Raw genomic sequence first — 27749 nt, 5'->3', positions numbered from 1 at the left:
TCCACACACACTGATGAAAGATGTAGCCTGTTTCTAATGCTTGGTGTAGGATCCAGCTCTAGAGTATGCAGCTTGCTCTCCTGTGTGCTCATCTTTTTTCCCTATTCTCCATGCTGCCACGAGTCTGTAGCCAGTTCAGGAGAAACATAACCCAATGTGTTTCAGCAGCCACATCTCACAGACATGTTCCTATTCCTTGGTTATCCCATGTTCTCATGTACATTTAGCTCATATGTCTTATTCCTTGGGCTGGGAGTACTGCTCTGGGCACTTTTAAACAAAAGTATCACAGTAGCATCTTAATGTTAGTGCTGCATCCTGCAACCAATTGGCTGTTGGTCTGACTGCAGAGAGCAATATCCTTGCTCAAAAAGCCACTCCAGTCTGGGAAATTAAATAGCTGAAGAAACATGGGTGGTCATTCAACACACAGCAGGCATGTGCCAAATCCCCCCCCAAGCCCATGCAAAATGCTGATCAGTCCACAGCCCACTGGTGCAACATATTTTTCTTTCTTACACATTGAAAATTTGCAACTCAGAAGCTATTTTGCTTTAAATGAAGTAAAAAGACAAAGGCCCCCCTGAATAAGGTCAATACTCACAAATCGAAATATCCTTAACCTGACCTCCTGATCCTTCCCTGTGCTACTGGATGTAAATGCATTGAAATCAGCTCTCATTTTTTTATGTTCTAGGTTTCAAGCTCTCTGTAATAGCCACAATCCTCAATATGCAAATGTTGTATTTTGCCTCTATGCTTTCTGCACAAATTCTTTTGGTTGTGTTTTCCTGGTTATGTGCAATTTCACATATCCAGTGAAATTTTAGCCTCTATAAAAAAATAGCCCACTGTTTATAAAATCATTGCTTTCAGCACTCTCTGTCATCCAGAAGTTGCTGCTTTCTACCCAAGGCAGACAGGAGGGCTGTTATGTGCCTTCAGTTCTCCTACCAATGACATTTCTAATGTTTTAGAAAAAGAAAATAAAACCTGACAAGTCAGATGAAAGGCAGCAGACAGATAGGCTGGAAAGGGAGAAAGGATTAGAATTAGAAACATCTACAAAACTCAAGACATGAACACATTATGTGATGAGTTCAGGATACAGCAGCTACTGTGCCCCTAAGTTCTTGTGCAGACACTTTTGCCTACTCTCTTAATTCCTTATCTTGCTGAAAAGCAATGCAAATTTGCCCACATTTGGATGCTGAGTGCTGTATGTCATGCTGTGGTTTTCTGCAACCAAACTCCCCAAGCACACATGCCCAGACTTGTGAGAATGATGAGAAACAAGTGTTGTGCAATGAGTTAGGTAAACCTGTACCAGCCTTGCTACAAGCATAAAGGCTTTACCATTTCATCTACATCCATAGGTTTCTCTTCCAAGATGGTTCCTACAGTCACTGACTCTGCTTTTCCTAAGCCTTGCTTATTAACAAGGAATTCCAAATTTGCACTTCTTCAGCAGGCTAAGGACAGGGGATGTAAGTTCTAGAGACATGAAGAGGTCATTCAGTCCTGGACTTCTCCCTGATTTTGCAAGAGCACACACAAAAGTGTCAAGAAACAAGAGTGTAATATTAAGTAGCAGGTGAATGAGGGGAAGGACAATCTTATCATTCTTTCTCTGAGAACCTCCCTAAAACAGAAAAGGAAAAGGCAGAAAGTCATGGTGGTGCTATTCCTATAAAGAAAAGCTCAGGATCCACAGAGCCCTGAGATACCTGTGAAACAAGTTTGGATTAGACAGTCTTATCTTAAAACTGTACAAATGCAATTGCTACATGGATTTAAAACACTGAAAGATGCAGATTTTGTTTATTGAAAATACTTTTTTATGTACTCTAATGCCCAAACATAAAATAGAGGCTGAATTTATTCTGAAACATGGTCAGGATTTTTAAAATCGGCTTCTGTACATGCAAACAAAGGGAGCATGGTAAATAAGAGCTTGTGAGTTACTTAAATGTCAAGGTTTACATTGTACCAGGTAAAAATGAAATGTAGCACAGGGACTCAATTTCATAGATTAAATGTCATTGCTGATGGTTACAAATTATATAAGAAAGATGGAAAGGAAAACCGAGATGGCACTTTGTCAGATGCATTTATAGCTGCAGCAAGATACATTACAGCTGCAAAGTAATAATAAAATAAAATAAAATAAAATAAGACAACGAAACCCCTCCAAACAACTAAAGTGGACATCTGCTGCAGCCTACTCCAGCAGCAAGAAAGCAGGCATTAATTAGTCTCTCTTAAGGTACTCAAAGCCACAAAACACTGTACTTGTGGCAAATTTAGCTGCCCACATTTCTTTTCACAAATACCACTAAACATTGACCAAAGAAATTCACCAGGTGTCTCTAATCCAGACAGTACAGGTTTTTGATGAATAAACAAGAAAAATGCCTCCAACCCAGGAACTATAGCAGAGAAATTACAAGTGACACCATGAACACAATATCTAAATGTAACACAGTAAAGAGTTTATTTGTTTGACTTAGAAAAGGTCACCCACAAATTAACTGGACACATACACATTACAAATAGAAACGCATACCAAAAGAAACACAGAAGGCACACATTCAACTGAGTGGCTCTTTCTGAACCACTCACCATTGCAGGCCAGATAGAGAGCCATGAGCACCACCTTTGTTACTTCGTCCAAAACCAGGACCACAGCTGTGGGCCCCATGGTGCTCCACACAGACCAGCCAAAGAGGGAGAGAGATCCACAGAACAGGTGTCCTCTTGGGATTGGACAGGGTCAGGATACATATGCCAAAGAGAGCTAATCTGGCTCTTTTGAGTAGCAACAGAACAACAATTCCCATCTGCCCCACCCCCTTGGGAGGCTGGTGACTTGATTACAAGAGGGGCCATCTTGGGCAAGAACCAAATGACAGCTTATTTGAAGACTGCTGTACCTTCAACCTCCGCTGACAGACTTCCAACCCAATTCCTAAGCACTGCTTTTTGCCCCTGTGACCTCTAGCACCATCAACCACATTTTATCTGGAGAGCAAGAGAGGTTCATTTTACAGGTCACAGCCTCAGGTTTCTAGCACTCATCAAGAACCACAATTAGCAAAAACTAGTCAAAATAAATGTGGCCACCTCACCCAGATTCACTGCTGTTGCCATTAGGAGCAGGTAAATAGCCCAAGCTCAGCAGATTCTGTCTTCAGGGAAGAACTAGTTCCACCAGAGCCTGAAACCTCCACTCTGGATCAACAAGGCTTCGTGCATCCTCAGAGTCATGCTGAGTTTAAGGAGCAGGTTTTTATCATGCAAAAAAGCAAGTTTGTTCTCTCAAATTAAGTAATTAAGCAATTAATGATAAGCCTAAGGAATTCTACTAGCCCCTGGAGTCAAGGCATGAGACTGACTTGCATGGAAAGAATTTGAAAGCAAGTGAACATTACCTTTCAGGAACTGGTATGGCAACAAAGAAGACAAGCAGATGAAAGATTTTCTCTGGAAAGGATATCCTCTTAGTTGACAGGTTAAAGAAAAGAGCTCTGACATCCACCATAGGAAAAAGAAAGTAAAGTGCATTTATGTGTAAACGCAGAAGGAAAGGAAGGGCAAGTGAAACCAGCCTCTTGGAGTATTTGTATTCATCCAAGATGAAGCAACAAGGAGATAAAGGACTTCCTGGAAAACCTGACCATAAATATCAACATGGTGCTAATTAGTTAATTAACCTATTGCACAATTTAAAAAATAAATATTTTAAAAGGCTGGGAGGACAAGGAAGCACCAGATGACACTGTTCTTATCAGAACAAAATGTGGAACAACATCAGCCTAATGTTTATATCTGATCTTTGCTAACAAAATGAAATAAATACAAAGACAGAAAAAAATATCTCCATGTCTAGAAAGTAAACAAAGTATGGCAAAATCAAACCACTTTCAACAACCCTGCAAACACAGCAAGTAGCTTTATGCACATAAGCTACACACACGATAACTCAGCTACCAAGCCACTTCTACATCCAAGTGGTGGTGTAATTTCCAACACCTCTTTTTTTCCCCATTACTGGGAAGAATTTAATGAAACAGTGCTCATAATACGAGCTGACAGACCCAGCTGTAAAACTACAGCTCATTCCCAGAAGGCTATAGAGAATATTATATAGAATAGCAAGTATTTAACCCATGGAGTGAGGATGAATATGTTTAACAGAGGGCACAATACCTTTGGTATTTTAGCATCTCAAGACATTCTGCAGGGTAAATAGAGTAAAATGGACCTGCTCACCATTCAAGTTAAATATACTTCAAGGAAAGGCAATCAATCAATCACTGAATCAATCAATTGCATTTTATCATCAACTACAGACAGCTGTTTGAGTGCAACAACTTCTACTGAAACCCAGCACCTGAAAGAGTCTTTGGATCATCTGCTTCTGTGTTGGAAGTGCATCAATTGCCTCTGCTGTGAATTTGTTGTGCAACTAAAAAAACAGATGGTTCCTCTAAACAAAAAGCAAGAAAACTAAACCCGTGTTTTTCTGATGTTTAAATATTTTTTGGCAAGTATGCATGTTAGTTTTCAGGTGTCTTCTAATAACTAGCATCTAATTTTTTTAGGTATCACAGGAGGATTTACTTATGACAGCAGGGTATATAATTTAAATGGCAAGTAAGCAGAGTGAAATGTCAATCTGCCCACTGTAGAGACAAAAACAATCTGTTTAAGCCACTCTGTTAGTGAGTAGAACTGGAAAAGCGATAGTGAATAAGAGGACAAAAGTGCGAGTCATATCCCACAGTAGCTATGAGGAAATCATCAAGGAAACAATTAAAACAGCCTGACAACAGTTTTCTTCTGTACCATGCAATGAATTTAGAGTTTGTTACCACAGAACATTTTCAAGGCCAAAAGTAAAAAAGGATTTTTATAAAGGGACTAAGTGCATTCATTAAAGCCAGGTCCAGAAGGAACTGCCAAAAAGATGAGAAAGTCCATAGACTGCTGGTGTCAGAGGAACACCTCTGTATATACAAGCCTCTGCAATCACCTATTACAAGCTATTCTCAAAGGCAGAATTGACAGATCAGGTGGCCTTTGGTCTGATTGCAGACAACACTTCTTAGGGATCAAAGCTCTCAATTTTAGCATGATTTAGATTTTGGAAAGGTTAACTTAAGGGGAAAAAAAAGGACATTTAAAAAGCTTGTATGCCTCCCTTGCTTCTTCTTTTGACCCGCAAAGATGTGCTCCTTAATAGTTCAGTTTCCATGAGTGGTCAAAGTATTGCTGAATAAGTAACAACGAGGATTTCATAACAGCTGCTGAAGTCTGTGTTACTGCTCCCAGATCCTGCCCAGGCCTCTCATCAGGTATTTCTCTAATCTCAAGTGTATGTTAAACATTGCTCTGTATTCCATTTTTTCTCTTTACCACATTCTTGCTATATCCCCTTGTTCAACTGCTACATTTATGACATGAAACAGTTCTGATACTACTCTGTTGGCCACTGTTAGCTAAACCCTTCTCCCAGACTGCTCATTTCTGTGTGGGCAAGTGACAACAGGAATCTACAGGAAGACTCCGTCTGGATAAAGGATTGCTCCGCTCTCTGTAAACATCCTTATTTCACTCAGAATTTGCCACTTCAATTGGATTCAGCCTTACAGCTAGTCAGATCAATACACTTTTGCAGTGCAGTAAACAATGCAACACAGTGATTACAAGTCTGTAGCTAGACAGACTGAAGTAGCAGCACAAGTAAGTCAGAAAATCTCCTGCATTTCTCTGGGCACAGAGCGAGCTCTGAGACCAGTCATCACAATTGTTTTTATATACAAAATATGTGTGCACATAGACATATGGACTAATACATTAATCACTAACCCTCATTTAAGGGACCGACTATCCAAAGTCTGGTCATCACCCAGTAAATGTGCTTCAGCTGGGGGTGCCAGATGCATCCAGGACCCACTCCATAGTGGCTTTACAGATCACTGCATGAGGATATGCCAGTAGGTTCAAAATCAATCAAGAAGTTACTGTTCCAGCTTGTGATTCACTCTTTAGCTCTCCAGACAATCTTTCCTAATCAAGATAACACACAGGTAGATTGTTTGTTTTTATCATTCATAGTGGAGTTTGGATTCAGGTTACCTGGAATGAAAAGAAGTTAAAGCAGTGTTAATGTTAAGTAAATAAGACCTGGATAAAGTTTGGACTCATGCTTCACTCTCATTTTTTACTATACACCTTGTGTTAGACCTACATTATTCTGCACTCTCTCGTGGCATTTTTTCTACTGCAGTGAAAGAAACATTAAAATAAGAGCAAATGCAAAATATATTGTAGAGAAAGTATTTCAGGCTTTGGCTTATACCCAGTCCAGCTTCAGTGGGAACATTAAGTTTCATCTGGCACTGAAAAATAGTCTGGTCATACCTAGGGTGGAAAGTTTTCCAAAGAATGAGGTATTGAAAAAAAAAAACCAAAAACCCAAAGTCATCTCATCCATTTGATACCCCCACACAAACCTCAATTGAGGATTTTTTCACATTTTGTTTCAAACATCTCTAGTGCCAGTGTTTCCACTGGTGCCTCTGCAAGACAAATCCCAAGGCCTCAAGGTCTCTCACTAAAGTGGCAGAGTATGCTGCCTCCATTTTTTATAATCCTAGATGTTTTACTGCTTACTCTATTAATTTCTTCTGCTCTCAGTATCTGTACTTTTCAATGCTTGCACTTCTGTCTGGTTCTCCATCATTACAACCAGATGTTGATCTGGATGCCCCAGCATATCTGTTTCAAGCACTGTACAAAAGTGTGTTCAGAGGTTTTTGCAAGTAAGGGAGCTCTTCTGTGCTCTGAGATCAGCAAAGCTTGCATGAGTCTAGCCCAGGGCAGCAGGGACTGAGAGGGGCTGCCACGTGGCCTGGAATCACTCTGAACATGGACAGACCTCGCACATGTATTTGTATAGAAGGAAAGTACATGTGCATCTCGCAAGCACTTGGAGCCAGATGTCAGTTCAGAGTGAAAACAAAGAGGGAAAACTGCCACAGGTCATGGTGACATGCTACTGAGAAGCCTCAGCCTTGCTAAGTTTAGGGAGCATTCAACTCAAGCACTGCCTCTGAATTGGGCTTCAAGTGAGTAATTTTTAATGTCACTCTCTTACTTGTGGGTATTTGATCAATGCTGCCCTTACCTGTAGGTAAGAGAAAAGGGTAAGAGAAAAGCTCTCTTTTCTCCCCCTCCTTCTCTCCACTTTCTTCCACACTGCATCTTCTTTATGTTCTCCTGGGAGATTGCATTGCAATCTGCCCTCACTTCTGTGGCTCCTCGGTGTGCTACTGCCTCTTCCCCAGATCTCCCTGTGGCATTTCATTTTACCTGTCCCCCTCTGATACATCCTGCATGTCAGTATTGTCATTATTCCTATCTCCTCCCCACTCCTCTTTCCTTCCCTGTCTCACATTCAAGACTTTCATGTTTACTTTGAAAGATGTCTGTGCTTCTCTGCTTAATTTCAGCTCCCAGCCCTTTTATTCTTGTCACTTTCTACTCATCTTCTGACCTTTTCCTACATATCCCACTACAGTTAAAGCAAATACTCTCTTTCTATGTACCCAACAACATTTCCCTCTTTCTCTTTAGAAAACAGGCGGAAAATTCCAGTTACCACCCTTCCACGATCTCACTTTGGCTGAAAAATGCTGGTGATAACTAAGCAGCTATTTCGATGCCATTGCAGTGCCCAGTGTAAATCCCATTTCTTGTTGCAAGAAGCACACAAAACTGAATCACAAAATTCTTCTACTAAATGTATGTATTCTGCAACCACCACTCACAAGGAATTAAGTCAATGCATGGAGCAACTAGGACAGCTGACCCTTCTGAACAAGCCCACTTTGCTTCTTCCAAGGGAGAACACTAACCAAAAAGTCTGAACCTTGTGAAGAAACACAGCTCTCACACTTTTGCAGTGTTTCCCAGAAACTGCACACAGAAGTCACTGTCTTGCTGATCACAATCTGCCCAGCATCAGCTTAAAATGAACAAGATTCTGGTCGGTTCAGAGCTGGTCTTGTGTTCCTCACCAGGCAACAGTGAAATTCAAGGGTTCTGTTAATCTGATAATGTGATTTGAGAAAGCCTTGTAAGACAATTGTCTTGGTTTAGGGCAAATTTGGGAGAAAACCTTTGAACAGGGTCTTTCTGGGAAGCAAATTTAAACAACTTCTCCCCTTAGTTTCTTGTGGTTCTCTTCTATCTTGTTTTCTAATTTCTGCATACGTGTTTCTAGAGCTGCAGTTCTTGCATGTGTTGGACTATGCACGGCATCTGCATATGCTCAGAGCTGCTTCACCATATCAAGCACGGTTTCCTCCGGGTCATTCTGTTTCGTTATTGTTAAAGCAGAAGAGTATTCCTGTGGTCTAAGTCATACAAGTTTTTGCTACATCACGAGTGTACATGGTACTAAGTCTGGGTTCTTAGTGTTTAGGTCATCTGAGAAGGCAATTTCTGCCACTGCCATTTCTCTCAAGCATTGAATTTCTTGTTCTGTGGTCTTCCACTGGGTTTGCTGCATATGAAGATTGTCTGCACACAGATATCTTTGTGCCACACTTTTTAGGACTCGTTTCTAGAGACTGCAAGGGTTAGCCTCTTTTATTATTTTTTGGTTGATAACCAAATCATGTATGTGGCAGGGATCTCAAATGCCTCGCTCCAGTGCCATCCAGCATTGTAGCCTTACCTGCAGCATCCCAAAGATGGACTAACCAACTAATTATAGATTCATCAGGTTGTCAAGTGTAATCTTTTTTTAGGCTATGATGGTTTTTCAGGGAAAAGGACTTAATAGTGGCTCCTGATTTTGTGCCAGCTGGTTGGACATCTGATTTTGTGCCAGCTGGTTGTGTCAGTTTGTTCAGCTTCTGATTGGGTGTCACTGGTTGGGCTTCCAATTGGGTGTCGGGAGGCGCTGAGGGTCCATCACCTCATCATCTACTGCTCCATCGTTTTTGTGTGTGCGCTTGGAAGACCACAGAACAAGAAATTCAATGCTTGAGAGAAATGGCAGTGGCAGAAATTGCCTTCTCAGATGACCTAAACACTAAGAACCCAGACTTAGTACCATGTACACTCGTGATGTAGCAAAAACTTGTATGACTTAGACCACAGGAATACTCTTCTGCTTTAACAATAACGAAACAGAATGACCCGGAGGAAACCGTGCTTGATATGGTGAAGCAGCTCTGAGCATATGCAGATGCCGTGCATAGTCCAACACATGCAAGAACTGCAGCTCTAGAAACACGTATGCAGAAATTAGAAAACAAGATAGAAGAGAACCACAAGAAACTAAGGGGAGAAGTTGTTTAAATTTGCTTCCCAGAAAGACCCTGTTCAAAGGTTTTCTCCCAAATTTGCCCTAAACCAAGACAACACATTTTCTTTTTATTGGCACCCAACTGCGTGGCTGAAAAGAGGAAAAAAAAATTGTCCTGATTGCATTTTGATTGAACTTTGTGGTGAGAATAAAGTAGTCAGTAGCCATATTGCTCCTTGAATTCCTAATGTCTCTTGGAATTAACTCCTTTCTGTGTTTCTGTTCTCTAGGCATTTCTGAGATTTTAATACCTTTCTAGTCCCTAAGTTTGTTTTCTTATCCAGAAATAGCTCCAATGTTGTCCCTAATACATAGCTTTTACACTAGAGGTGCACGAATTAGGATAGCTATTCTCCTAAGGTAAATAATTACGATTTGTAAAAAATTTATACAGGTACTGAAGTTGGTGCCAAGTATGTTTAGTTTACAGTTTCTTCGTCCTACCCTGCTTCACTCTCAGAACTAGTCTTAAAGGCGCAGAACTCAATATGCAGCATGAACAGAACAGATGACTGGGGATACAAGCATCTAAAGTCATCCTACAACAATGTACATCTTCCATGACATTTGCTAGGACAACACCTGAGGATGTTAATTCAGATACTTAGTCTGGGACATTACTTACTATCTGTAGCCCTTGTACTTTCCAGTCTCCCAATTCTGACTCACAGGTATCCTTTTCTAGCCTGTAAATACTGCATCAGATTTTCAGACTCCATCACAGAACATACTTTCATCATTTCCCTTCCCAGTTCAGATTCTCTTCATCACCATTTGCTCCTACAAGACAGAATCTGACTTTTAGCCTGCTTGAATAATGTCTTTCAACTATTCTATGAGCCAGTCGGTTGTGGATCTGGTCTCTCCATGCATTTGCTAGGTGGGACATATCTCTGTGGTGCTAGAGAATTAATAGTGACTTTGAAGGATGTGTGTGCAGGCAGGCCCATGGGACTTGAATGCGCTATTTAATCTTTACAAAAGGTAAGGGCAGCTATTTCAAACTGTGAAGTTCTGAATAATTGCATCCTAACCTGCCTGCATACCAAGTACCTTCTCCTTCATTTCCACTTGCCTCCCTTCTGTCACTCAGAGCATCACAGCACCAGTTTTTACTAGCTTTGTTCAAAGACAACCTGAACTTTTAAAACTAAGTAAGCCTTAAAGTTACCCAAGAACAAAGTGCCTCCTACCTTTATACTGAGGCTGGAACTCTATTCCATGGCTGTGCTTAAGAAATTTTATCAAGTCCTTTTCTTTTCCTCATAAGTCTCCATCTGTCTAATATGCCCTCTAGCATCTCTGTTCACATGCCACTTTGGGACTATAAGACTAGAGAAGTTTTCTTTCAAGAACAGTGATTTAATTCAAAAGCAACACACAATCCATAATCTTCCTCCACCCTTTCATGATACCAGATGGCCAAAGTCTACTTAAACCATACTTCAAAAGCTGTGGAGTCTCCCACTGTCACCATGAACATTCTCAATTTGCATAAACCAAAAATATTAGCAAGGATTCACTGGAAAGATTTATCAGGTCAAAAAAGCACAAGGGGAAGACTGGTGGGCTGGACCTCAGCGCCTTCTCTGGACCTGTTCTCAATTCTTCCTTCTCTCTTATTTAAAGAGTTGGCAGTCTGCCAGAATTAACAGTGGCAATAAATAAAACCTGAACATAATAGCATGGTAATGTCTTTGTGGAAATGGTCTAGACCAAGCATCAGACTCTCTGGCACAGATCCATTGTGTTAGGAGGAATAGGGGCATACCTGCTGCCTCGATGGTGGAATGCCCCAGCAGGGTGCAGCACCCCATTATCCAACCAAAGACATCAACCTCTCGTGCCTTAAGCTGGGCCTGATTTCATCAGGACATTGCAGGAATGCCAGGCTGGTTGCTTTAAAATGGGTGACAGTGGGAATCTCTGATACTGTGAAGTGCTGATGAATCAGAGATGACACAATCCTCTCCTTCTGTCACTAGAGGGTAGTGCAAGCACTCAGGTCATTCCTGCAAGTGGAAATGCCCTTACATCTCCCCACAGGTCCTCACTGATTTTGCTTTTCCTGGCTTTAAGGAATGGGGCCCGCCAGCACATAATATCTGTGCTCAAGACTTACTCGGAGAGAGGACCTCTTTAGACCAAGGTTCACTTCTGCCTCCCCAAATGCCAAATGCAGATTCTAAAATGGATCTACTACAGTCTTAAATAAATTAACCATGCCTTCTTACAGTTCCTCTCTTTTGTGTTCATTTGGCATTTTTGAGTCTGACCTTCATTTAGACAGAAATATTTCCAGGAACCTAATTAATCACTGTTGTTGACTGTCCCAATACCCTGTTTTTCTTCTTGGTCTCAAGAAAATGTCTTTCCATTTCACATCATGGTAGCTTCAAAAGAATTCAGTCTCTCTACAACTGCATTTTGCATTCATCAGAGCACAGAATGGTCTCTGGCCAGACAAATGGAGAAGAAATTTTCTCCTTGCAATTAGTTTATTTTCCTCATGGTGCAGGATGTATTGACACCCAACACAGATCACTGAAAGGAAAACAACCAGGCTGAATACTCCAAAGATTTACTTCAATCTCACAAAACATGTAAAATGTTTGGGAGTTAGCTATGAACCCATAACCTGTTAGAAATCTTTATCATTTGTGTCTTCAACTGATTGAAGCCTTGGAAGAACTTAGTGAGAACATCAATCATGCATTTTTAACAAAGAAAGAAAAGTTGAGATCTAGTGATCTACTTCTCTGTAGCTTCTATTTTCATTACCTTCTCCCCCATTTCAGAAGGTAGTAAAGGAGCAAATTAAAAAGACTTGCACCCTTTCCTCCACTCCTTGTCTCCTCACCTCAACATAAACACATTTTCCTCTCTTCTCCACCAGGAATTTTTCACAGTAAATACAGCTGCCTAAACTCTAATGAGGAAAGGAGGAATTACACTGCAAATCTACGTGCGGCCTGCTGGCCACTACAATAGAGAACACAGTGCTGCTGTTTATTAGGGAAATGCAGTTCATGAACTGAGCAGTTTTACACAAGGCAATGTTCACCTTTCTCTCCCTTTGTTGCCTAAAAGTACAAGAAACATCCACATGTGAAGTACCAACTTTACAGTAAGACTGCCATTAAATTGCTTTCAACTTAAATTGACTGTGTCTTTTAATAAAACTTCTACCTTTTGATCTCACTCATTTTGATTCAGGGGAAATAAAAGGGTCTACTCACAAATGCCTATAGTAGGTCAGCTTGCATCAATCAGAAAGCTCAGAACAAGGGACATGGAAAGCAGAGTATGCTGGTAAAAGGTTTTACCTGAGTTGCCTCCAGTGCTCCGAACACTAGCATGGCCAATGCTGAGCCTCTCATATTCCAGTTTCATGTTCCCAAGGTCTTCTCCTGAATGTCCTTCACTCACAAAAGAATTGGCCTCAATGCTTGAGCCTGGAGACCGCTTGGCCTTGCGACTGAAAAGCCCACTGGCAAATCGTTTTCCTTGCTTTGCATTGGTCTGTGCATCTTCTTTCTTTATGTCACGAATAGACTCTCTAGATTTGGATTTATTTTTCAGGTCCATGTGGAGCCGGGACAACAGTTTCTGGGGGCTCCGATTCAGCTTGTTCAAGTTCTCCAGAGGTGGATCTATTTCTGGGAACACTTGCTCCAATGTGACTAAGTCATTCAGAAACTGATTTAACCGTTTCTTTGACTCACTTGTTTCCTCCTTTTCCATGTTTCCCTGATTGTCTTGCCTGTGCCATGAAGCCCAGAGCATCATATCACCACGGGTTGCCCCTGCTACTAAACCATACTTTGGGTTAATGAACTTCCGAGATACAGTGGAGGAATGAAAGCCTGCCTTCCCAGTTCCAAGGAGGAATGGGTTAGCAATACTCAGTTCTTTGTATAAATTAACTTCCTCTGAGATGGCATAGAGCTCACGAAACTCAATGTCAAACATCTCCACGTGCTGTCCTGTCAAGACTAGTAGGATGTTTCTGTCAATGTGGGATGAAGTCCATGTGAAGCTGAGGAGAAAACAGAACCAATGCTAGATTTTTGGGTGCATAATTGACCCAGCCCACTTAACAAAATCTAAGACACTACATGGGAATATGTAGCATTGTGCCATTTGCTCTTATATCTTTGCCCAGATGAGCCCCAACAGATACATGACACGTTATTGTTCTTCTTTAGACATGTAGACCAGATTTGGGAGAAAAGGCCCTGAAACTCTGAAGGACAGTTTACCCTTTTAAAAAAACAGCACTGCATCAATGGGAAGAGTCTCCAGACTGAAAACCTCACTGAAGTGAATTGAGTACAGGTACTGGTGGGAAGTCCTTGCAGACCCCTTCTTGATGCAGTGTGGGACTGTCTCTAGCCCTCTGAAATGGTCTGCCAGCATGGGCATGTTCCATTCTCTGAGAAGGGCTGTCATCTTTTCTGTTGTCCCACTCCAGTTTCTACAGATGCCACACAGATTACAGAAGCTGGGATAGAAGGGGGACGACATGAAGAAGATTCTCAAGCAAAGTCTTGACCATTCTTTAAATAAATGCCTTAATGCCTTAAGCAAGAGTAGCCCACCTGTATGATCCAGTGGCCACCTTTTCACCATCCACCATCAGGAATCGGGATGCCAGTGTGCCTCTGATCTTCCCTGACGGCATGTAGAACCCAACCCCGGTCACAGAGCGTATGCGGATATTCTAACAGGGAGGTGAAAAGACAAAATGTCACAATAAATAGGACAGAAAACTAGATAATTGCCAGCTCCAAGTCTTAAGATGTCACTCACATTATCTCACTACTTCTGGGACTATAGCTCATTTTGTATCAGCCACCAGAAGGGCTGCAAAAGGAAAGCACAATTCTGGAAGTCCTGTTGTCATCCCCTGTCTACACAGGTCACTCCTCTCCATCAGTTTATAGCTGTCCAAGGGGTCAGCATCATCAAAACCCTGCCTGCTGTCTTCAGCTATTCACTTGAGCCACTGGCAACACAATGCTGTCAGGTAAGTGTCTCTACTAATGTCCTGAATAGATCAGCAAAGAATTTCTGAAGATGAGGAAGGAGTATCTGTCATAAAATGAATGGAAGTAGTTAGAAAAAGAATACCTCTCCCCCAAACCTCACATCTCATACCCTTTGGTCAGCAAACCTGCAAATAATAAAACAAAGCACTACCAGACACAGAAAAAACACAAAGTTAAGGTTACATGATTTTCAACAATAGATGTGTGCCTGTGCATAGTATAAGTATATATTTGCACATTGGACTGAGTGTTACTCTGCTCGTGGGTCCTAGCTGCACAAGGCTGAACTGCCAAAGTGTCTAACATGAAACATTCCCCCTCCCCCCAAACCCAAAAACATTGAATATAAGTTTGAATAAAAGTATAACTTTGGAGCAAATTATCTTGTCACTCTGACACACCAATCTAGACAATTTTCTTCATTCCACCATCTTTTTATGTAAGGATTCCTTAAGAATGAAAAGCTAAAAGGCACTGTGAACTGTAGTCATAAATCCAGGGCTGGGAGTCAGATAGTCTCAGGCAAAACTGCAGTTCTGATACTATTCCCTGTGATGTTCTGGGAAAGTCAATTCACTTTTGTTTCATTCTTCCCCATCTGCAGAGCAGAAGAATCAGGAGGATTTGGCTAATGCTAGTACAGCCTCAGATCGCACAGAGAGCTAAGTCCTATTACCATAAACCTCACTGACAGCCTAAATATTGATAGGCTATAGAAATCAGCATGCAGGAATGAGTGATTATAATAATGCAGATTTCTTTCAAAAGCTGTTTTTCTGAATGTAACTCCTACCTTTTGAATCTGCTTCTATTTCCCCCACTAGAACAGAGCAGTGGACATACAAATTCTGACTAACAGTAACTGATGATAGAACTGTTTTGCATTCAGCTGTTGCTTGATCTGTCTGGAGTCCTATGTGGGCATTAGCTAATTAAGGCTCCCAACACTGCTGAAAGTACTATTACCCTGTTTTAAAGATGAGGAGACTAAGACAGAAAAGGATGAAGTGGCTTGCCCAAGGCCTAGCAATGACTCATATGTGTGGGATGCTGAAGGTAGGTTGGGTAGAGCACAGGGGAAGTAGTTAAAATAACATTTGAATTTGGCTGGCTGATCACCTGAAATAACTTATTTTTTCTTTGCTGATTAATGTTGGATGTGGGATTTTCCAAACCATGGTATGCTGACTGCACAAGATAAGAAGTCAGTTAACAGTTCTCACGTGAGATATACTCCTGTGAATCAAAAAGTATTCAGCCTGTGTGAGCAGAAAGTTTCCCAGCATATAATAAGTGTGGTTCTTATTGTGTTTGTATGTTCTATCACCTTCTTTTGTTGAAAAGAAAGCACACTTGAATTTCTGCAGTAACTGAGCTGTATGCAACACTTAGAAAGGTGTGGAGGGAATAGAATTGAACAGCTGAGCATATAAATCTCTTTGAATAAAGTAGGTACAGGAGGGCATAAATACATCTTAAAATGCAAAACACAAGCACAAAGTCATATAAACTCAAGTCACTTAACAGGTCATTTGTATAATATTTTCTGCCTTGAAGGATCTTAGAGCATTTGTAGATTTCTAAGTCAAGCTGTACAGAGGAAGAACAAGCCTGGGTTCATGTACTGAAGACTGCACAATAACAAAAGAGGAAAGACAAATATAAATGAGGTGAGATTGCAGGCATTTTCAGAGGGGACTAGAGTTACAATAGTAACAAATATTTTGAGTAGAGGACCAGTTAGCTCACCAGATAGAAGTGACACCTCCAGATCTGTATTGTTGCAGAAACCTGCTTAAGGTTTGTTTTGTCATATCCTGGCTTATGGGAGATACAGTCTGCATTCAATTTCCATATTTCCTTTCCACAGACTTGCACCACTGCTCATCATAACCAGTGACTAACATCTCCGTGGCTACAATTTAATATCACTGGTAACAGTCAAGCCTGGCAGAGCATCCTAATACAAATAGTAAGGAATTGGTCTTCCTTGCTTTATTGTGACACTTAAACCTCACTCTGAATCCACAGAAAGCTAAATTAGACCCAAATTAGAAAGCCAGTAATGCTGTGACTGACTTGACAGATGTAAGCTGTAGTGCTTACAAACTGGGGCTGAGTAGCGGGGATACACAAGACAGACCCTAAAGGGAGGTGTTGTAACTGCTTCCACCAGAGAATCCTATGTGTACCTTCCCTCTTAGAACTGGGAAAGCCTCTGTTTGTCCTGGACAGTTTTGGAAAAGGCATGGTTATTGACAAAATAGTGTAACTTGCAAGTATTCAGGTAGAACAGGATGGAATGCAGCTAGCTAGCATATGGCCTGCCAAGATCATTACTGAGTATTATCTGAGTCTTTACAAAAAGAGAGCCTTGCAAGCTCCCATTCTTAGAAGGTCACAAAGAGTCTAGAAGAATACTCTAGTAGACCATTAAAAAACCAACAGCACTGCTTCACATCACATTCCACTCCTCCCTCACCTCAGGTAGGCATCAATGACAAAAAATGTAAAACACTGAAATGAAATTCCAAAAGATTCTTAGGCAGAAGCTTTTTAGATGTTCTGAAGTGAAAGGAGAAACTTCTTACATGCTGGGAAAATTAATGTAAAAATCAATGTGAAGGTGAACTTCCTGCAGATCAGTCATTCACTGGGCTTGCTTGGAACTCTAGGGGAATTCTCTGTGTTTGTGCAGGAGTGTCTGTTACTGTGGTTGGGGTTAACAGAAACATGAGGACCAAAAACACCTAAAAACTGGTGAAAGCATTCACCCTCAGGTCCTGAAGAAAGAGGAACTTCTGAGGGGCTTTGAATTTTATGTTTGTGAGAACTCTGATTCACTGTGATCTCCAAAGAACACTCTTGTGTCAAACACAACAGAAGTCTGACAAACCATGGCCTGTAAGCTCAGGAAGCCCTATGACTCCCACACACAAGACATGGTCTTATGAACAACCCATGAATGTTCTGATGAATAAATTTAAATACATTTCTCGTGAACTCTGGCCTTCAGACAAAAATTGAGGTTCTCTCATTTCACGCTTGGAGTTGGTTAAGAACTTTTACTATTTGTAGGGTGAGGTACTATCTTCCTACAGCAATTTCTTTCACATGAGACTGTCAACAGATCATGATTCCTTACCATCTCTACAAAAATAATACAATATCCAGGAATTTTGTGAACATGTCTATCTCTGTACATAGGCAAAGGGCAAAACCCAGTGTTAACAATAAATCTCCATGTAATGGGACTGTTCAAATATTCACTTTGCATTGAATGAACAGGGCAATGGGACCAAAAAGGCAGCAGACACAGAACAAAATGAGTATCTGGTGGTGACAGAAGACAGAACAAACATTGTGACCCTGCAGTTCATGGTAGTGCATTATCCCTCTTCCCCTGGGATCAGAACTTGCCTCAACCTTAGAGTTATATCTCATGTGGCTGCAACTTCCTGTGAAAAAAAAAGCCATCCTCTGTACCTTGCACAAGCATTCCAAAGGAAAGGTGGGCAGAAAAGAAAAGTATGCAATTCCTTTGCTGGCAAACTATGTCTGGTGAAAATCTTCTAGAACAAAGCTAAATGGTAATTCAAAAAGGAGATAACATTTTCCCTATTGCTAAAAATCTGTAGAAGAAACTCAGATATCAAAGCAGATGTCAGGAGAAAGACTGGTAGATAAGAAATGGGTCAATGATAGAGTTTACTCAGCAATTTCAATATCCTCTGTAATCAGACAATGCTGGACAAAATGATTCTGCCTAAACAAGACCGCAGGCCCAGCTTGCTTTCTTGTTTTAAATCTGGATCTTCAACCCTTGGCACGTTACATCAAAGATGCAGGGCTGGGGGGAGTCCTCAAGCGGAAACCTTAACCTTGTTGGAGCTTCCTTAGGTATCCAAAACCTATTGCCAGGGAAATCTCTACATGGTGGTTTCTGCTACACTGACGCAAGCAGCAGCATAGGCACATTCCAGGCAGCTGTAGGTGGGATACAAAGAGAACATCTTCCTTGAGAGGAAAATTACTTGTTTCCCCATTCCATGAAGAATCTGCCTGGTCATTCCATAGAACCATATACAGGAATTAACTACATTGGCCTTAGCAAGACTAACAAAAACCTAAGCCACACTGGAAAATAAAGATAACAACCTTTAGGGGAATTTAAGATCCCATACGAGATACCTGGGAAAAGAGGAGAAAAATTTGAAGGACAGCAGTCTGTGGGTTGAAGCTCTGCAGAACAGTGAACAACTAGGTCAAAAGATTTTAAAAATTTCTTCTCAGTGTACTTCCTTCAACTCAGCTTATACTATTTTCAGCTGAAGAAGACTAAAGAAAAACATAGCATGGGCTGCCATGAAAGAAGGGAATCACTGAAGGTATACAGAAAGTTTTCTCATTCTTTTGATTGCATCAGTTCAAACTGCACCTCCTTGGAGAGAGCCATACAACTAGACTGCTGCAGGACCTAGGCACTGCTGTAGCACATCACTGTGATCACTGGTCTAGGAGTGTCAAGTCTGATACCTGTGGAGAAAGATAAAGAGGAAGAGCAGAAGGGGACCGCTTACTGTTTAGAGACAGAAAAGACTGACTGAAAGGAACTCACCTTTCCAATAGCAATACAACTCTTTCTAAAATGCCAGGACATCTTTTAATTCACTCTGTCCAGGAGTTAAAATATTGTAGTACTGAAGACATCATTCCTGTACGGGATGAGAAAAGTACTGGGAAACTAGTACCAGAGCAAATGCAACTACTGCTGTGATTTCACAGCTATGTACCAAAGAGACACGAGCCCATTGACACACAACACCACTGGCACTTGAAACGTGTCTGTTATAATGAGGTCTGTGTCTTGCTTTCAAAAACATCAGAGGGAAGGAACTTCCACCACTGTTTTGGAGAAAGATGAGAAAACTTTTCAGCTGGATGTCTTTTTTGATGAAACACAGAGCAGAGTGGTAGTTCATAGGAGCACTGTTCAGATATATGCAGGTAATTTTCATCCAGATTTAAGACGGTTCCTCTAAAATTATTAATATGAGACTCTACAATCTTCAGAGCTTTTTGAGTTTTGGTTGTGTTTTGGGGTTTTTTTAACTATTGAGTGTTTATGGAAAATCCACCCTTCCTTCCAGGCAAAAAGCACTTTTTTCCCCACCGCTGCTCAGAAAAGCTGGATCACAAAGAGGAGTGAGTCTGGCATCCATCTGGTTGTTCCCAACCTAGCAACTTTTTTCAGTATTCAGAACAAGTCTGTAGCAGCAACAGTGACTAAAAAGATGGAGGAAAAAGGAAGGAAGACAATACTAACAAGAAACACAGAAAGGATTTCAGCCTGTATGTAATGGAGTGAGATTCCTCTGAGGCTGCTTCTGCAAATCAAGCTAGACTGACTACTCTGCTGTGCTGCATGCACTGTGTGAATGCACTCTGGTATAGGACTGGGCAGCAGCTGTGGCCCTCAGTCCCTTAAATTCTCCTTTAGAGGACTACAAATTCATTCACTCCTGGATGATCACGGCTGGATAGGAAAGTCTTGATTTCACAGAATATATGTGTCCTGTAAGAAGGATCCATGCAGACAACTCAAAGAGCCACTTGGGGCTCTTGTTTGAATACTCACATAGAAAACCTATAGGAATTTTCTTTGTTAATTTTCTCCCCAGACCAGAATTTTTAGGTCACAACAGCCCAGAAACTACACAGATTCCTCTCTTGGGTGAAAGGCAAAAAATCCAGATTTTTTTCTTTTTCTTTCCTTCTGTATTATCAAGCCACTCTGTTATCCCTCTGTGTTCCATCAATCCTCTCTAAGTGCTGTAGCATGACTCGTAGGGAGGAAGAGATGTGTTTGCCTGTCCAAGCAAGTTCCAAGATTCATTACAACTGCAAAAGGCCATTGACCTGCAGGAGATAATCATTCAGTACTGAACATCTTACCCGGATTTGCAAGTCATTGAGGTCAAGGCATCTGCACATTTCCAGGAAGAGCTTCACACCCTCCTCATCTAGGATTATATAGACTGGGATCCAGCGCTTATATGCTGCATCAACAATATCACGGAAGATGTCCCTGTCCGTAAATACATCCATGACCACTGCAATAATCTGGAAACAAGAAGATGGTAGACAGACAACTGAATAAACATTAGGAACTGAAAGGAAGGCCCACCCCACTGATGCAAAATAAAGGAAAGCACTGACACCAGATAATGGAAGAGAAGCCTATAGGGAGACAAAAGTACAGGGATGTACATGCCCAAGCACTACCAATAATTGTTATTTTTGGGTTAGCTGCTGCACTTTGGAAGGAACTTAGTAAATGTCTATGAGAGTTCTCCTTCTTCTGGATGAAAATGACTTATTTTTGCAGCCTGAGGAATGCCAAAGACAATTACCTAGTTTTTCCTCTGTTTTGATAAACTTCCATTGTCTTTGTAAGAATTCACTTAAATGAAGAACACTGAAAATAGATTGAAAAAAAAAGACTGAAAACACAACTTTAACACTTAACCTTAAGGTGTCTAATAGAAGAATGAATGTGCAGAGGAATCAGGGCCTGCATCCTCAGCCACGATGCATGGTGTAGACAACGAGAATTCTATTTTCCTTTTTCTTCCCCAAATCCCTGTGAAAAGTCTGCTCTCAGGGCTGGCTTCCCAAGGAATGATTTACAGAGCTCAAACATAAACACCTCATATTTCTCAGGAAGGGACTGGAGTGTATTCAAGATCTGGAGGCAAAATGTCATTCCCTCTCTCCCCATGTACTGTTTGTCTGATAGAAAACTAATCCTTATTTCCAGGCATAGATTTTACATAAAAACAAAAGGTTTCACTGACGTGAGAGACAAGCCTGAACATTTATAGGATGAGTAACAACAAAACCAAGAAGGTTATGGGTAACTTTAATGCTGATCTTACAGAAAGGGAGAGAAAGACAAAACATGTATCTTTTACACTATGAGAAATACCAATTAAAAATTTCTGCCTGAGTTTTTTTTCCCAACTTTTTAAAGGTTATCAATGGAGGAAACTACTGTTTTTTGAGTCCCTCTGCATAACATCAGCATGCCAGATTAGAGCTGCCGTGCTGACAGTATGCTGGCAATAGAGTTGCCTACGTTTTAATTTCCCAGGGGCTGGGCATCACTGTAATAAGCCCATCTGGGATGGGGATGGCATATACAGGTGTGAATGGAGCTAAACACTGAATTGCACAGTAGGATTTTCTTCACTTGACGCTTGGAAGAGGTGCGGCTCTCTTGCAGGAGCTCCCTAAGGAAGGGGGAATAATTCTCCCCAGAGACCTCTTTCCTGTGAAAAATACCCTTGAACAAATGACTTTTGGGAAAGTGATGCCACAGTAAACGTCCCCCACTTCATCTGCTGAATCTCTGCTAAGTCTCTGTTAGAATCTCTGCTGAATCTCTGTTAAGTCTCATGGTGAACAACAACCAACACATCTGCTCTGTCAGACTCCTTCTGTCAACAGTGCTTACACCAGCTTTCCTTTGTTAGAGAAAGAAAAAAGAGCTGACATTGTATTTATGCTCATCCTGAAGATGTGAGTTCCTAATACGGGTGAACTGTGCTGGAGCTACATCATACTAAGTCCCACAGTAACTTCTACTAAGCAGGATTTCAGGTCCTGCCTTGATTCTTTCATCCCAGTAGGATGCAGAGAATGTTATCAGAACCTCTGAAAATTAAAATACAGTGACCTTGTGCCATTCTGTTTCTGAACAACTCCATATACAGGCAAATCATAATTAAAGGGATGAACAGTTCATGCATTAACTCAGGCCTGTTATGCTCCCTCTGCCCCCACACACAGCGGTATGGGTGAGCTATTTAGGAGAAAGGACACCAAATAATATTCATTGGAATTAAGAACATCCACATAGGGAATGGATAGCAGAAGCATGAACTTCTTTTCTCTCCATCCCCTCCATCTGCAATGAGTGTAACGACTGCAGAAATTACAGCCCTTCCTGGACAAACCATTAATTGTCAGTACCGGCTTTCCAATGTGAAGGGATGGTTCCCTCCAGGCTGTGGGGCCCTGGGTCAGTTCAGGCTTCTTTCCAAGACTAGGGACCATTAAGAACAGCAGTCAAAACTTCCAATGGGCAACGCTGTTGTTGTTTGTCATCTCAAACCCCTGCCACAGCTGGTGATCTGTTCAAGATCTCCTAGGAGCGTTCTCAAGCATAGCAAGTCAGAGCATGACTGTCTACCCCTGCAAGAGGTTTTCCACATTTCCTATCCCATGGATAATAAACCTATCTGTAGGGCCCATAGGTGTGCCTAGCTCTTCATAGGAATTTTAAGATTGACATGTTAATGCTTGCTAATCTCATTGCAGCAAGGTAGCTTAATTAACATATATTTGTAAAATACTGATGATAAGCCACCCACAGACATGTGCCACATATTAATAGTCTCTGTTTAGACCTCCCCTTATCCCCACCCCCCCAAAAAAACAACAAACAAACAAACAAACAAACAAACAAAAACCCACCAAAAAAAAGCGCCCACAACTAACCAAAAAAACCCCCCCCACTCTCATTTGCTGATTAAAAAGCTGCTACCTGGAAACTTCTTTTCCCAGGGTCAGCTCAGCTGAACACAATAGTCATAGTTATCTATGAAAAGGACCATTAAACACCGAAATGACTGTTAAGCATGATACCAGCTTCGGGCTGGGAGTGGCACAGTTTGTCCAGTCAGTGAAAAAATAAAAATCTACAAAGGAATTAACTACTTCTAGGTGCCAGGCGCACCTATTGAAAGAATCAAACTTTCCCAGTTATTGAACAGTCTACAGAAGCCTTTGTAGTAGGGCAAAGAGGAGGTGAAGTCGCACTACACTGGAGTATAAGGATTTTACAGCTTCTAAGTGACTGACCACACCAGTCACTGAACAGAATTACAGGGTGTGCACAATTTCTGAGAGCAGGGAGCTGAGATCACCCACCAGATTAATGCCTCCCTGTAAAGTTTTCTTTGTTTCCCGGCAGATTTGGTTTGAACAAGTCTGCAAAAGCTGTGCATATAGTGTGTGCTGGCAGAGAGGAACAGATGGAGGAGGAAATGACTGCTGAATTATAAAGGAGAAAACCCAGAACGCTGCAAAACTAAGCGCAGGAATGAAGTTTCTTACACTGTTTTCCCCTTTACCCCAGGGGTGTGTCAGCTCTGACGGGAATCTTTTCCTGGGTGGTCTTTCCCGGGAACTTCACCCACATCCGGGGTGGGTGACGAAAAACCTCGTGATTGCCCCCACCTGTTCAGAGCAAGCTCTTGAAGCATTATGTCTGCTTTGCTTCCTTACCAGAGGTGTCCTGTCACCACCACCAGTCATTTCCAGGGAAGGATAAATGGGAGGAGCAGCCGCATATTGTCTGCACTTCGGCTACTTGCAGTTCAGGCTAGACCGTGTTGAGACCACAAAAAATAAACCCAAAAAACACCATCCCACAAACGAACATCCTGCCCTGCCTTTAACTAGGGATACCTGCACACGCCAGGTAGGGCTGGCTGTCACAGCATCATGACCCGTCTTCCTCCGAACCCGGGAATGAGGCCGGGACAGGACAACGCGAAACAGGGGTACAGAACCCCAAATGAGGGGAGGTGGAGGGGTGTGCAGAGGCTTAACCCCTTCACAGGCATCGGCTTTGGCAAAGCGTAACGCGACTGGCAACAAGGCGCAGAGAAAGCCCTGCCTGGTGGACGACGACCCTTGCACGGCCTGCGCGCCCCGGCTCTGGAGCTGGGACAGCCCGGGCGCCTTCCCCGCCACGGCCCGGCCAGACCCTCGGCCGGGTGAGGGCGGGCAGGGCTGGCCCGCCGGGGGCCGGGCCGTACCTTCTGCGCCTGCTGGATCATCTCCCGCACCACCTCCTTCAGGTGCGGCGCGCTCTCCTCCTTGCGCGGGTGCGTGAAGAGGGACACGCGGCTGATGCCACGGTAGAAAGTCTTGTCGGTCCAGCCCAAATCCAGCGGGGGCACCTCGGTGTCCGAGCACTCGGGCCAGTAGGCCAGCGAGAGGGTCTCGCCGCCGGGCCCCCGCGCCACCTTGCCGCACTCCCGGGGGTCGTCGTAGCCCCGCCAGCCGCCCCGCAGCTCCTGCAGCTCCCGGCCGGAGAGGAAATCGCGGAGCTGCTCCTTCCTCAGCGCCTCCCGGTACGCGGCCTCGCCGCGGGTCACCAGCGCCTCTAGGGCTCGGCGCTGCTCCTCGCTATAGTAGAAGCGGGCCTGGGCCTCTGTCACCTTCTCGTTGACGTGCAGCTCGTCCAGAAGGAGCACCTGGGACTCCGCCATGCCGCCGACACCCCCAGCACGGCGCCGGCCGGGAGCGAGGGCAGGAGGCTGCGGCAGGAGGGAGAGGCAGGGCCGGGACCGCCTCACCTGGCTCACCCGATCCCGCCCCGACGGGTGGGGCGGCCGCTCCCTTTGGCCCCGGGGCCACGGCTGTCCCCGCCGCCCTGCCCGTCTCCCGGACCCTGCGTGGCCCCCGGGGACGGGGGTACGAGTTGCGGGGAGAAAACAGTTTCTGTGAAAAGGAGAACAACCTGACCAAAGAGATGCAGGATGCGATGTAAGACAAAGGGAAGAGTCTGGTTATGTGGCGGCCTAAACCAGCTTCGGGGGATGTACGTTAGACATCTTTAACCAATTTCTGAAATTGTATCCTAGGAGTGAACTCGGTGCATCGAAATGGGAAGACCCTCACCCTCTGAACACATGAATTTGGAATACCCTGTGCCTTTAAACCGAGGTGGGGAAAGAGAAGGCACTAGTAGCTGAGGTAGTGATGTAGATTCATTATGCAGATGTTGCCTGAATAGGATTGTATAAATACGCTCGCATATGTGTCCATTGCGTACGTAGGTATAAATAGGCTTCCTGGTTTTGAGGATTTACCACTTCGCACCCATCTCTGCACAGACATGAAATAAAATCGAGTCTCTCTACTCTACGTGAGGATCAGCTTCCCCACTGGGTGAAAGAACTCAGATTTGGGACAACACCCTGGCATAGCTGTCACCAGCGTCCTGACTGCAGTGCTTGGAGGAGAACTAGGCCTGGCCTCTGGGTGTATTTTGGGGTGCAAATGCAAAAGTCTATTCAAGATTTTTTGCCCCTCTTTTTCAGACTTGGCAACCACCTAAAGGATGCCCATGAGGAAGAGGGGGACACAACTGAAGCCAAGGAGTGGGCAGAGCACCATGGTGGCCACAGACAGTGGCCTGTTGGCTGCAGTGAGCTGGTAGCCGGCCTTCTCTGCATCCTCTGGCAGCTCAGCGACCCCAGAAAAGCAGGCGGTGTGGGGTACCCATCTTACAGAGGGGAAGATGACAGTGATGTGCCAGAGGCCGCCCAGCAGGCTGGTGTCAGGGCTGGGAGTAAAACAGCCCTGCTTCCAGTCTCCGGCTGGGAGCACGAATAAATAACCCACACGTATCCCACCGGAGACACTGGGGGCTGTAATGTTAAATTACAATTTTTTCGAAGTGTGTGATCATTGCTAGGAGCCCTAATCAAGGTCCGGTCCCACTGCGGATTGCATACTCAAAGGATAAAAAGCAGCACTTCCCCACTGCAGCCCAGAGGCAGAGCTGGCAGGGAATGAGCAAGGAAACAAGAATAAAGTCAAAGACTGTGAAATACAAACATTCAGAGGTATTTGCAGTACTTTACATCTGATTAGCCCTAAGTGCTCACATGCAGAAAAAACTATAGGAGACAGAGCTTCTGAAGCTGTTATTTGTTTTATCTCTCTAAGAAATCACCGGCCCTCAGTGTGAATTTAAGAAAACAAGGATCAGGTGGGCCACCACAGCTCATCCTGTGCTGTTCCTCTCCTTTACGTAAAGTAGATACTTTTAATATTCCAGACTGTCTTCAACAGCTTTTCCTAGCATGAAATTCACTGAAATTTTGAAATTACATTTTGCAAAGGTCTACTCCTCTGCCTATCAAGTCTCCTTTAAAAATTAATTTCCATATAAGTTCTTTTAGCCTTATTTCTGATGGAAATGAGACTTGCATGGTCATGGCTGTCTGCCTGTCTGTCCATGTCTCTAATAAACTTTTGAGCCCACTGTCTGATTTCAAACAATTTTGGCAGAAGTGTAATTACATCCCTACAGATTTTATGAAAAATAATAGGCCTGATAGCAAAGAGAGGCTCTATCACAGTCCCTGACAGTGAAAGTTACAGTGTGGGTTCATGCCTTATTAGATCTCAGATATGCCATAAAATTGAGAATGCTAATAAGTGCCTGATCTGTAAGAAGAGCTTCAAATTAATTTTTTGCCATCTTAGATACCATGGTCAATCAACCACAATATACAAATATACAGGAGATGTGACTTCCTTAGTTCCAATGCTCACTAAATTACTTCTTGGTTGTATTTTTTTTTTTCTGTACCAGAGGCTGCCATCGGCTCTGCTGTTTAATGTGGAGCAAAATAAAATCTCTTTAATCTTGGATGCTCTGTTCATTTGTAGCTGCACAATGCAGTCTTTTGTGTTCACCTAAGGCTCCCACATGAAAGCAATAGTAGGTACCCAAATATATGTATAGTTTTGTATTTAAAAGCAAGCGAATATTTCCCACATCCAAGCAAAGGCAGCAGAGATTATTTTCACTTTGTTGTGATGAAATGTTTAGACCCATCTCTCACACTAGAAAACAAAATGTTGTGTGTGTTGTTAGGATAAATAGGGGCAAGGAGCTTTGCAGAAGCTGAGAGAGACCCCTTCTCAGAGCAAGCACATGTCTCATCTCATCTCATCTCCCCATTCTCACATCAGTATATTCCAACCAAGTATTTTCCTGATCTGGAGTTTTTATAAGGTCGGGTGATTCAGGTTTTTTTTTTTTATTTCCCCCAATCCTCCAGCCTCACCTCAGAGGAGTAAAAAGGGCTGTGCAAACAAACTGCCTTCTCTGCCACGAAGTCAATCCAACCCTTCAGGACTAGAGGAGAAACTTGGCAGGCAGGGTGGGGGAAAGACTTGCACCTGGCCCTGCCCCTCTGGGATCAAGGAGTGAATTCCAGTTTCCACTCTAAAAGAGAGTCAGTATTGTTTGGGCTCAGGCTTTCCTCTCTGCCCTTAGCACTGGCTCAAGAGAAACAAGAAAGGGGAAGGCTGATTTTGTATTGTGCTGAGGCAGCTCCAAATCCACACAGAACTGTGCTATCCGTCACTGGATTTGTTTTGTTCCTGGGAATTACTTGCTGGAGGGGCTGCGTGTGCATAGGCAGGGTTGGGTCTCTTTAGTT

At 42.8% G+C, this 27749-nt stretch overlaps 1 protein-coding gene across 1 annotated transcript; it reads right to left on the bottom strand.

Moving 5' to 3' along the window:
• Positions 1-6044: 6044 nt before the first annotated feature.
• Positions 6045-24794, bottom strand: FAM83F (family with sequence similarity 83 member F). Its single transcript, XM_083858720.1, has 5 exons — positions 24321-24794; positions 20389-20556; positions 13984-14105; positions 12709-13421; positions 6045-6141 (listed from the first exon to the last, which is right to left on the bottom strand). The coding sequence occupies exons 1-5, from the start codon at positions 24774-24776 to the stop codon at positions 6077-6079; spliced, it is 1524 nt and encodes a 507-aa protein (XP_083714846.1). The 5' UTR covers positions 24777-24794; the 3' UTR covers positions 6045-6076.
• Between the last annotated feature and the right edge of the window lie 2955 nt (positions 24795-27749).

The sequence above is a fragment of the Zosterops lateralis genome (genome assembly GCF_965231275.1).
Source record: "Zosterops lateralis genome assembly, chromosome: 4".
Taxonomy (NCBI): Eukaryota; Metazoa; Chordata; class Aves; order Passeriformes; family Zosteropidae; genus Zosterops; species Zosterops lateralis.
This window is presented reverse-complemented; position numbering and strand designations above follow the sequence as displayed.